Below are 12,040 nucleotides of genomic sequence, written 5' to 3'. Positions count from 1 at the left end.
GATTTAAGTCACAATCAGTATTTCCCTGGGTGGATATAACTCAGTTTTAGATAAAATAAAGTCACAAAGCTCAGCTCTCTGGGAAAAAAAGGAGTGGCAATTTTATTATAGTTTTAAACTATGTTCTTATATGAGAACAAATAATGTGGTAAATAATGAAATTGATGCAAGAAATTGGTGGGTATCTGGTGCATAAAGGGCCTGGAGAAACCGTGAAGGAAACAAGCTGCCACCACTCTAACTGCATTCACTGGAGGTCTTGGGAATTATTTTTATCTTACCTACTTTTAAAAGTTCTTCCTGAATATAATATGCTACGAAAAACTACTTCTGAGTGACAAGATAGAAGGAAAACCAAAACCAACATTTATAATGTTGATGTGGGTGTATTATCACGTCATGTCATTTGAATGACCTGAGAGGGACCTAGGTATGCGGGGCCCACATCCTTGCTGAGTCCAGGAGAATGTGAGTTAGGACAGGTGAAAAGACTCAACACTCACCACCATGACAAAGCAGCCAGTGTGCAGTGCCCCAGGCCCCATGCTGGTGACTAGGAAGTGGGCCCAGGACCTTGAGAGGACAGGCGGCATCTGGCACCTGGGGCTCCACCCCCAGTGAGCTCTAGCAGAGGCTCTGGCTGAGCCCACACCCCAGCCCAGCGTCCCACCTTCACTTTGGTCCTTGCGGCTGCAGGTCCATGGAGTCACTCTCGGGCTGGTCAATCACTCTCAAACCTAGAGCTGGAATTCGGAGGCTGTTGGAGCCAAGGGTACCCCAAACTCCCCACACTGTGTCCCTGGTGGCTCCTTGGCCCTGGTCCAGCACCTAGGAAAGCACGGGGCCTCCTTTCCAGGGTGGAATCAACAAGCCCCTTGCTCATCACCCCCATCATTTCAGATTCTGTTTATATAATTAAAATATTACTATAGAATTTTAAAAACACACATTTCCAGTGCTAAAGACTTATTAAAGAAGTCTCCAAGATGTCCCTGATTGATATCCTTACATCTATTACAGGACCCGTCCCTCTCTCTGCTCTTAAGGAAACGCATGTTCCATATTGGTAGGCAACCTGGTGTTTTCATGGATGGCGTAGCTTAGATGTTTTTCACATAAGCCCCACCTCACTCTTCCTGGCGCCCGTTGGCCATGGTTCTAGTGCATGAATCAGCCAACACACACCCCCATTGCACCCTCTGAGCATGTGCAGGCCACTCTATTGGGATGCCGTGGACTGAGTGCAGTAGTGCTCCCTGCACGTAGGTCCCTGCAGGCCGTGTGAGGGCAGAGATGGATAAGCTCCTAAAGCAGGGGCTGGTGTTGGCTGGTGCAAGTGGCGCTCGCTAGTCCTACTCAGTTCCAGACACCCAGTCGTTACCAGTGGGCTGCAATGCTACTGACTTCTCCACCTCCCGAGACAGTAAAAAAGGACAGGGAGCAGAGGGGTAGCCGAGGGTGGCTGGGTGGAGAGTGGTGTGGATCTACAGCCCTCCTGAGCTTGTCTCAGTCAGGATCCGGATGAGGTCTGCACATTTGCTTGTCCCTAAGTCCCTTGTGACCTGGATTCACTCTTTGGCATTGGGCTTTACACCAGCGTGCTGAACATCTGTCCTCGTCTCCTTCCAGGGAGATGACATCCTGCCACTGCACATACCTGGTACAATCAGCTTGTGAATGACCGCATTTTTATTTCTGCTCTCAAAGACTGGACAACACACATGAATTGGGTGGCCAGACTGACCACAAACCAAGATGCGTACACATCCACAGCTGAGCAGAGGCTGCTGCAGCCATTGCGTGGGTCCTGAGCCTGGTGGGAGCGCAGCATCAGGGAGGGATCTCCAGGGATGGGTCTCTGCACCTCCTCAGGCAGCTCTTGCAGACCAAATGAGCAAAACCCAAAGAGAGCACAACACTTCTAGAGGCGAGACCCTGGCAAGAGCTGACCAACATGACCAACCCTCCTGAGACGGATGCACACAAAGGATTCATGAGATGGGAGGGTGTAGCACCCAGCAATGGCCACCTTCCTCGAACCTCTTTGCTGAATAAGCTCGTGCCACTCACCTCCTGTGAGGTCAGTGAAATGATAAACCCTATGTTTAGATGAGGAAACTGAGGCACAGAGTGGTTAGGTACCACGGTCTGGGAGGATAGGCAGCTGAACCCAGGCAGTCACCACTGTCCTCAAGCTGGCACTGCTCGCCACACCCAGCTCAGGAGGGTCAGTGCATATATTAGCTCCCTGGGGAAACTAGGGAGAAACAGGTGGACTCGGGAGGCAGGGGAAAGAAGGTAGAGGGTGAGGGAGAGGGGCTGTGGTGAGGCGAGGGGAGCAGACACACAGATTGGTGGATCAGCCATGGTCTGGGAGTCCCAGGGACAGGCACCTGGGGCCCATGTGAAGGACCAGCTTCCTGCATCGCCCCCTCCACGGTGTCTGCCTATCAGGAATGTGCCCCATGCCAAGCCTCCACTTGGGACCCGTATGAGCGCCAGAGTGGTGGGGAGCTCTGAACACAGCTGCAGTATGTGAAGAGCCCCACAGCCCCACTACCCTGCAGCGGCCAGACTCTGAGCTCAGCAACACGTTTTATCCTAGTGACACCTGGCCTGCCCGGCCTCTGCAGAAGACTGAATGTCCTGCTTTAGCTAAAATATGATGTAAACAAGAGGGGGATCTTCTTATCCTTTCTTTCAAAATTCAAGGTGTACCTGGGGGAAGCCCATGAAGAACCATCCCCCTCCCTGCCACCTGCCCTCCCGCCTCACGGGGAACCTCTATTTCCTCCTCTCACCCCTTGTGGAAGCCGTGAGTCCCTGACCATTCTAGCTGCCCCCTTTGTGAGCCTCCCTACCTCTGGCTCATGTCCCCTCCCTGCCCCTGACTCTGAAGCCACTCAGGGCCTGGGGGGAGCTGGACGCCCCACAGGTGCTTGGGCCTCCTGCAGCAGAACCCCTGCACCAAGCCCTGCACCCACTCCGCTCTCTCCTCCCTGGGCAAGTAAGCCTTGCCAGCCAGGTTGGCAGTGGGGTGCAGCCAACACAGGGGCATCGCTGCCGGTTTCCCTTTGCAAGGTGTCATCTGTGGTGCATTTAGATGCACTGAGGCAGAAGGACAGAGGGACATACTGAGTCATTGTGATGAGACTCAAGACACTTGAGGCAAGGTCAGGGCACCATGCACTGAAGCGAGGCATCCTGGGAGAGGGGACGGGCTCTGGGGGCATGGCTGGCTCCTCAGGGCATTTCCCACCCTGAGAGTGGAGAGCAAGTGGGATCGCTTAATGGGCTCAGAAGAGGGCACTTTAGCGAGAAAGGCTGCCCCTCCGATGTGAGCGCGGATAGAAGCCTCTAAATGGGACCCCTGTAGTTTTTTGTCTATAAAACCTGCAGCGCATAAAAGCTTGAGAAACTCACAGGGGTTTCTGCAGCCGGTTCACAGGCTCGCGAGTCTGTGTGTGGTTTTGAGGCTCACACGGTTCTAGTCACCGGAACTTTAGAGATGCCAACTGGAAAATAAAAAAGAAAGAAAGCAACTTTGAGGGACTGATAAAGGAGTGTGATGAAAATGTGAGAAACGGAATTTGTCAGCTGTCAACATGTCCAAAGGCTCGATTTAGGATGTTCAGAGAGAGAGAGAAAAAAAATAACACACAAAAAAAGAAAGCAGCATTTGGTGAATGGTCTTCAGCATGGAGGCGGGTCAGGTTTCCTCCTTTGCCACAGCAAGAGCTCCACACAGGAGCAACCCGGGTCCCGCAGGAGTCACCTGCAGCCAGGCGCACACCTGCAGCCTGATGTCAGTCTTCTCTCAATGAGACACTTCAGTCAGGGCACCTCCCGCCGCTGATGTCACTCACTCAATGCTAGAAAACAGGCTGATGGCCTTTTCCCCATGGGGGCGACTGCAGACTGCTTTTGTGTTGTTTTCTTCCCTTTTCGTCTCCTAAGGACTCCCAAGTAGGAGCATCTCTTTTGCAGGGACGATGGGTGCTCACACTTGAACCTGCACCTGTCCCCTTCCCCATGAAGCTCTGGGATGTGCCTGGAAGGGGCCTAGGGCGCCTGTGCTGTCCCCTACAGTGACTCAGGTGGCACCCTGGCATCCAGGCATTCCTGGGCTGTGTGGTGAGCTCCTGACAGCACAGGACGGGGCTGGAATGTCTCAAAATGGCCAATGCAAATGGCCCCACTGGAAACGGTTATCTGGTATTCACAACACAAAATGAGCATTTGAATATTTATTGTGAGCATGCAGCATTTTTCTAAGAACATACAAAGATCTCTTACCACAATTATCTTGTTCCAGCTTTAAAATATGAGCTGTCACTTCTTTCATGGGTCTGTGAGAAAGGAAAGTCTGTCTTTCTTTAACGCTCTTCCCCCCCCCCCCCCCAAAGCAATTACCACCTCATTCATGGCTCTTTGTGGCCACCTAATCTCGCTGATTATGCCGGTGACACGGCCACAAAGCAGCATGACTGACACACCTGACAGCTCTGGCTGGTGACAGGGCGGCCACAATGCGGGTCGGCTTTGGTGGGATGAGCCCCACCGCCTGCTGGCCTCACAGGGAAACAGGACAGGAAGGTGTGGCTCTTGCTTTAACTTGAGAGCCCAGGGTACAAGGAGCAAGGCCACCTGACACACCCACCTCATCCCTCCCTGCTGCCCAACAGCAAGCTGGGCACCCTGCCCAGCTTGGGAAGTGGGGAGGCTGCAGGACAGATCTCACGGCCTGACCGTGCCAGCCCCGCAAGGTGGTCTGTGTGTCCTGTTCTGTCTTGGCCAGGCGGGTGGCCCTACAACCCCTACCGGTGCCCTGGGCATACCACAGGCTGGTGCACAGCACATGCAGGAAGCCATGTGCAGGCACAGACATTCAGGCACACGCGGGGCAGACACCCTGTGCAGACACACTATGTGCAGACACACTGTGTCAGTAGAAGGTGCACTAAAGTACAGATGCACAAGACCTACAGAGAAGCCCCAGTGCTGCTGAATCTGACTGCAGCTGGATCCTGGGCAGCCTGTGGGAATCCACGCTGCGATCAGATATTTAGATGGCTTCCTTAGCCTCAGGTGCACTGGATTGGTTGGTTATATGCTCTGACTTTTGGTCTTTGTCTCTTACTTTTCTTTTCAGGCCATAGGAAAAAAAAATATTGATTATTCAAAAAGACAGTGTGACAGAGATAAATCTGTGACCATTCCTACGATCCCCTTCCTTCCCCAAAGCAAGCTGGTCGTTCCGTGGAGCTTGTTCCCCAGGAGATTCTGCGCGGCTGCTGGCTGACGTGATGCTCTTCGGGAGACCTCAGCCCGCCTGCTCCTGGGTCTTGGCTTCTCTGCTCAAACTTAGGCTTGGGAAGGGACCTGGCCCGTTGCCCTCCCCCTCAGCACCCAGGAAGACAATGGTCTGGAGATTTGAATGACCAGACACTTCTAAAAGCTCTTAGGTAGCTTTAAGATTGACATTAAAATAGCACAAAGAGGAAAACCAAACCTGTGTGCGACAGAGCAATGTGCATGAGGCCAGGACGGCATGGCCCCAGTCAGCCCCACCGCAGCGTGGATGCTGGAGCAGGGGACTCTTGGTAGTCCAGAAGGCAACCAAACCCCTGAGTGGGCTCAGCCTGTCCTGCAAGTGCCACAGTAGAACGTTTGGTGAGCAAAGCCAGAGTCCCAGCCAAAAGCCACCTGGCTAAGTCTGCTGACCTGCTGCACTGGAGGGAGATGTCACCTGGAACTCAGCAGGGACACCTATGAGATTATCTAGGGATTCAAACTCAGGGAAAATCAGCCCAGAACTTTACCAGGAGCTGATTTCAAAAGCCCTCTGAGAAACACCCCCAGCAACAGGCAGCATTTGCCCAAAAGACGAGCTCAAACACCTTGATTAATAGCACCTTGTGTTCTTATCAAGCTTACTGAGTATCAGCAGTGATGCTCAGATTTCAAAACCTCAGTGAAACAATCATATTAATGTTTGTTTTAAAAACTTATAATTACAAAGACAGTTACACTTGACCACAGCCTTCCTCCTGCCCTGTGGGCCTGCCTGAAGTCCGGCTGTCACATGGCCTTGCTGACAGGGTCCCCAAAGACCAGCACCTGCACTGACAGCGACTCCGCAGGTCCGATTAGCCATTGCCCTAAGGGGAGAGGGAGGAGCACTCACTGAGACCTCTGCATTTTATACCAGTGCAAAAGCTACCTGCTCGGCCCAGTCCACTCCGGTGAGCTGGGCTGTCGCCACATTCTGTCTTTGTCCTGTGACTGCCTCCCCCTGAGGGGCCCTGTGACACCGGCCAAAGTTGCTGGTTCCAGGCCAAAGTCCCAAGGCTCATGGCCTGTTTCTCTTCTTCCTCCAACACCACAGGGAGTCCAGGACCCCTACTGGGCCACACGGGAGCCACTTAGGCCCAGCCTGCAGCCCACGGCTGAGCAGCTCAGCACAGAACTTACTTCAGACTATTGTTAATGGTGTGGATTTTAAATGTCCCCAGGCTCAGATGCTAGGCATGGCCTCCAGCCTGTGGCACCTTGGGAAGTGGGGCCCAGGGGAGGAAGTTAGGTCAGCAGAGGCGCAGCCTTGAACCCTGACCCTTCCTTTGCTTCTCTGCTGCCGTGAAGGAGGAGCCACATGCTCCCACATGCCACCACCACAGGCCCAAAGACCCCAACCCTGGACAAGTGGCCATGGACAGAAAGCACAAGCAAAATAACCCTTTCCTCCTTGTGAACTGACTTTCCTGTTCATTTTGTCCCAGCAACACACCTGCTGAGACTGAGGTTGCTTGAAAGTTAATGCTCACATTTTTAAATCAATGTGTTATTTGCACTTTCTTCCTGTTAACTGCCGGTGCATGTGTTCTGCCTATTTTTTGATGGAGGTTGGTTTATCCTTATTAAAATACTCTTCCCAGTTTGTCATCTGCTTTTGGACTACGGTTGTTGTTTTTTTTCCACTAGAATAATTTAAACGTCCGTGACTGAGTTTATATCTTTCTTATACGACTTCTTTTTGTTTCTAATTGGAAAGGCATGAACTCTTGCAGCGGTAATCCATCTCTTTCCCACTGAAATGCCACATTTCCTACGTATTAAATTCTGTGTGCATTGTCCTTGCTGGATTCCACTTAGTTTGGTTGATCTTTCTGTACATGCCGGCTTCACCCAGGCCACGTGAATCCCTTTTGTCTGGATGGAAGTGGCTGGTGAGTCCATCCCTGGCACTCTCCACACCATCAGCAGACAGAGGAAGGCTGAAATCCAGCTTGACACCTCTGTGGCCGCTAGAGTTAGATTCAACTACCAGCGGGAGCGGAGATGGGACTCCTGAGGCCTGGTTCCTCCCAGAGGCTGGGGTGAGGTAAGGCAGCCGCAGCCTGCGGCTGCCCCAGCTTGTCCTTGTTCCCCTGGGCATAGCCCTGGACTCCCTCCTGGCTTGTTCCTTCCACTTCAGAACCACTTCTCTGCTGTGACAGACCCCTGGTAGGTATTCTTACTGAAGAGGCACTACAGGCGGAGGTCAGTTCAGGGAGAACTGGCAGTTCTAGTTACTGGATCTTATTCAAAAGTAGGTTCTAGCATAACGTGAAATATGCCTTCCTAATGACCCCCGAGACCCCACACTGCAGCCTGTGTGTGGGACACCTCCTCAACAACATGGCAGTCAGACTCTTGTGACCTAATCAGGCAAGTGGCATGTCCACCAATGCTGAGCCACTCTCCTGGTTAGAGACAAGTTACAGAGAGGGGGTTACAGGAGGCTGGGAATGCTGTCCAGTGGGGCTCACCACGCACCGTCTGAGGCTGCCTGCCACACCCCACCATGCTCTTTAATAATACTCCCAGGGACTAGTTTTAGATTAGTACAGCTACGAACATTTTTAAAGTTACCTGCTCACTCTTCTACCCAGACTAGGGTAATACAGGAAATGTCATATGGACAAAATATATGAATTAACTAATCCATCTTTACGGAAAATAAATCTAATACTTGAAATGTATAGTTCACTATTTTAATGTGTCACTGGCCTCTTAATAATGACAGAGGAATCCCAGCGGGTTGGGAGGCTAAGGCAGGAAGATCACAAGTTCAAAACCAGCCTCAGCAATGGTGAGGCATTAAACAACTCAGTGAGACCCTGTCTCTAAATAAAATACAAAATAGGGCTGGGGATGTGGCTCAGTGGTCGATTGCCCCTGAGTTCAATCCCTGGTATCTATCCCCCCCAAAAAATGACGGAGGAAGTAGTAATGAAAAGAGTTTCCCCAAACATGGTCCTGTGGCATGTGGATTTAGGAAGAGGTTCGGGGACAAGGAGCACCATACTTGTAAGAATGACCACATGCATGAACTGGCCACAAGCAGGACCTAGGGCTGAAAGGATTCATATCGACACATGAAATTCAACAGTCAAGTAGAAAACCTAAAAAGCTACAGTTTGCATAAAATTTGGAGAGTGAAACTATCGGAGAGCAAATGAATCTGCTGCTGTTTGGGAACAAACGCAAAGTCAATACATCCTATCCAAAATGTGTAGTGGCTGAGAAATTCACCTTTTAGAGAACTGACATGGTAAGTTTTCATTAAATGGAAAAGACATATTTTTCTAAGATATGATTAACTGGAAAGATAATCTCATCTGGAAAGAGGCTGGGCAAATAGCTTTTGACTTCAGAATGAGGTTTTTAATCAAACCTCTATAAAATAACCTACCATGTTAAGTATTAAGTTAAAAAATTAATACTAAATAGACAAGGGAGTACAGCCACTTAAGGAACAGAGCAAAAACAATGTTATGGTCCTGATACCCAAGCTTGGAGTCTGTTCTCATTTTTTCTCTGCCCACGTTAACAGCACACAGAGAGCCACGTTCCATAAAGCATATGCACTGCATATCAGGTAAGATCATCCCAACTGACTACTAAAAACAGACACACTCTTACTCCATCTCATTTATGGATAAACTGGATCAGTTAATGATGCATATTCATCACCACCAAGTTCTGTGGAGGTGCAGGTCTTGCTTGCTGAACGTCCCACCTGGTTGACGAGAGAGACATCGTCACTTGTGTGGACTCCAATGAGCTCAACCGGCAAAACACATCCATCGGCAATTGGAGGGCTGTTTTATCATCAGAGAAGAATCAGACCTTTAAAGCAGCCCCACAAGATGTTCCATTTTCCTCAATTCTACCCAGAGTCATCTCTATTCTCTGCAACTGGATGCTAAAGTCAGGAAAAGTAGGGTTGGAGTCCTGGCTCAAACTCTTTCAACTGATTTTTGTGTGACTTCACCTCTCCAAGTTTAGTTTTTCCATTGATAAAGACAAGTTTCAACCTCATAAGCCAGACCAGGCCCACCTCTTACCCCTATAAACCCGTCTGTCTAAGAGGCTGCTGCCGAATTTGGAGGCTGTTGCAGAAGGAAGGGCTCTGTCCCAGCCTCCCTGCCATAAAAGGCCCAACGTCTATTGAGAACTAAGCACGACTAAGTGGCATGTGGGGCACTCCTGGCACATTGCAGGTACTCAGAAATCAATCACTTCTTACAATCAGGAAATGTGTGTGGAGGACATTGATAAGAAGCTAGATAAGAAATACTTGAGGGAAGGGTGGAGACCCTCCTAAGAAGCATAAACTTGCTGGCAGTGGAGAGAAGGAGCAGCTGGACACCTGCATCAGGATGGTGAGCAGAGAGCCTTCCAGAATGGGGGAGCACAGTGAATGTGCTGGACGCTGGCAGCCAGAGGCAGTATCCGTGCTGTGCAAGGTGCTCTCCAAGTGCTGGGAGTACAGGTTGGGCAGAAGGCCAGGTCTTCTTCTTCCAGGGTTGTTACCTATGAGAGACAGACAATTAACTAGCAAACAAGTCAGCAAGAAAGGCATGAGGTGGAGACGAGGGATTGTACACAGAGCTGTGCCACACGAGGAGGGAAAGGAAGGTACTGCCTTGGAGAGGGTGGTGAGGGTGAGCCAGCCAGGCGAAGTTCTGGAGAAGAGCTTGGCTCCACTGGAAAGGCAGGAGGCTGGCACAGCAGGGGATGGAGGGAAGGGCAGGGGATGAGGGCCTCCTGGCCCCAGGAACTTTGTGTGCACATCTGCCTATGATGGAGAGTGTTCCAGAGCCAAGGAGTCTGTCGAGATGCTTCTGCTCAGACTGCTGGGGCAAATGGTGGAGACGGCTGTAGGACACTGTTCAGGGAGCCAATGTGAGGGACAAGGGCCAGACATCCAGCCAGGGCTTTGACTAAGTCACAAGACAGTGGTGAGGCAGCATCTGGGGCAGGCAGGGCCTCTCAGGTCTGATAGGTTTCCTTGATGGCAAAGTGGCCTCTAAGGTAGAGTGAAGACCTCCACGTGGGGAGGGACAGGAGAGAGCCTCCCGGCGGAGGGCTGGAGGGCTGCCAGCCTGCTGGAGGGCTCCACCCACCCCTTCCCGCCCCTGCTCTGGAGAAAAGCAGCTTCTCTGAAGATAATCTGTGCTTTCTACTGTGGGCAATGAGCTAAAGGCAGAAGGAACCAAGATGAGGCTTCTCAGGGGAGAGGAAGCTGTGACAGAAAAATCGAGAACAGACTCCAAGCTTGGATATCCCTAGCAGTATGAGGCGATACTCTAATCTTTATATGACAGCACACAAAAAGGCTCAATGGAAATTAAGTTTATTTTTGGACATATCACATTAAAATATATGCCATATTTATTAGGAATATATCATCAATGCAAAAATAGAACTCTCTTCTCCCTGAAAAGTTAATACAATTCTATGGACTGGATACATGATATATTAGTCAGGTTTTCAGGGTTAACTTCTCAAAACCAAGAATATCTACAGTTGTACACATCAATTTATCATACAAAATATACACAACAGCATAATCGTAGTGTAGAAAAAAAGAAGTTGCAAAAATATAACTTATGTAATTTACTTTACAAAAAAATGAGTTCTAGTTAATCTTTTTCAAGGGCTTCACCAGTCAGTCGCACAGCAACACTCTTGCCTTCATCTGTCTGAATAATGAGCAAAGCTTCAAATTTGCCAGCGGACTTTGGCCTGAAGTGCACGGGGATGTGGATGTAATGCCGGGCTCTGCAAAGGAAGGAAACAGCAGCAGTGAGGTCAGCAGGACCAGCCATCTGCATGGCCCAAGCAGCACCAGCTTGATGAGAACCAAGTCACTCTCTGCAGAAATCCATTTCTAATTTCTTTGATTTATTATTTAATAAAAAACTGGTACAAAGGAGAGAAAGAACTAAAATTGGTGTAGTTGGGCTATAGAGAGCTTGTCTAGTATGCATAAGGCCCCTGGGTTTGATCCCTAGCATCATAGAAAGGTAAAATAAAATGGGATTGAAATAGTGTCACATCTATATTCCTGGCTTTTCAACAGAAAAAGGGAAACGAGGTCTGACCTCTTACATGTTGAGCTTCCTGCTACCTGCAAAAACAGGTCACTGTCCACCTGAGGAAGGGTGAAGAGAAACTCAAAGACCCAGAGCTCAGGCTACTCTTAACTCGGGAGCATGCCACGCCGGAAGGACAGCTGGCTGTCCCTGCATTTCCATCACTGTGCAGTTTTGCTCTAAGAGTGACATGAAACCTCAGTCAGAGCCTTAAAACTAACTTATTTTATGCAGAGTCAGACAATAAGTGTCCACATTTAAAAGCAGTATTGGGGGGAGTTTATATCCACAAAACTGTCCCCCCAAATATGCCTTCCTGGCCGCACAGGTACTTCACATACAGCCTAAATGTTGTCATCACCTTTCTGTCTCCATTGTCTCAAGAGCCTTCAGACTTTTCCTCACAGAAAGGCACCTCACCCTAGTGTCCTCCCAGACCACACATCTTCAAGTGTGGGGGGGGTCACAGTGACATATGCTCTTGTTTGTTGTCTTTCCCGACTCGACAAAGCCCAGATTGAGGGATAGCGATTTAGAAAACTGACTTCCAGCCCTTTTCCCTGCGTAAGGACAGCATATATATGTTTATCTTTACCTACCTACAGCAGGCGCAGGCA

The 12,040-nt window shown here is 50.0% G+C and overlaps 1 protein-coding gene across 3 annotated transcripts in view; it reads right to left on the bottom strand.

Moving 5' to 3' along the window:
* Positions 1-10,665: 10,665 nt before the first annotated feature.
* The window catches only part of Cep192 (centrosomal protein 192), a 103,047-nt gene continuing 101,672 nt past the window's right edge, over positions 10,666-12,040 (bottom strand). For all 3 annotated transcript variants that reach the window (XM_046462706.1, XM_046462708.1, XM_046462707.1), the window contains exon 46: positions 10,666-11,109. In XM_046462706.1, the coding sequence (XP_046318662.1) occupies positions 10,971-11,109 (139 nt within the window). In that variant the 3' untranslated portion in view covers positions 10,666-10,970. The remainder of the gene's footprint in view (positions 11,110-12,040) is intronic.

The sequence above is a fragment of the Marmota monax genome, unplaced genomic scaffold (genome assembly GCF_021218885.2).
Source record: "Marmota monax isolate L192 unplaced genomic scaffold, Marmota_monax_Labrador192_F-V1.1 WCK01_AAM20220418_F8-fsc00180, whole genome shotgun sequence".
Lineage (NCBI taxonomy): Eukaryota > Metazoa > Chordata > Mammalia > Rodentia > Sciuridae > Marmota > Marmota monax.
This window is presented reverse-complemented; position numbering and strand designations above follow the sequence as displayed.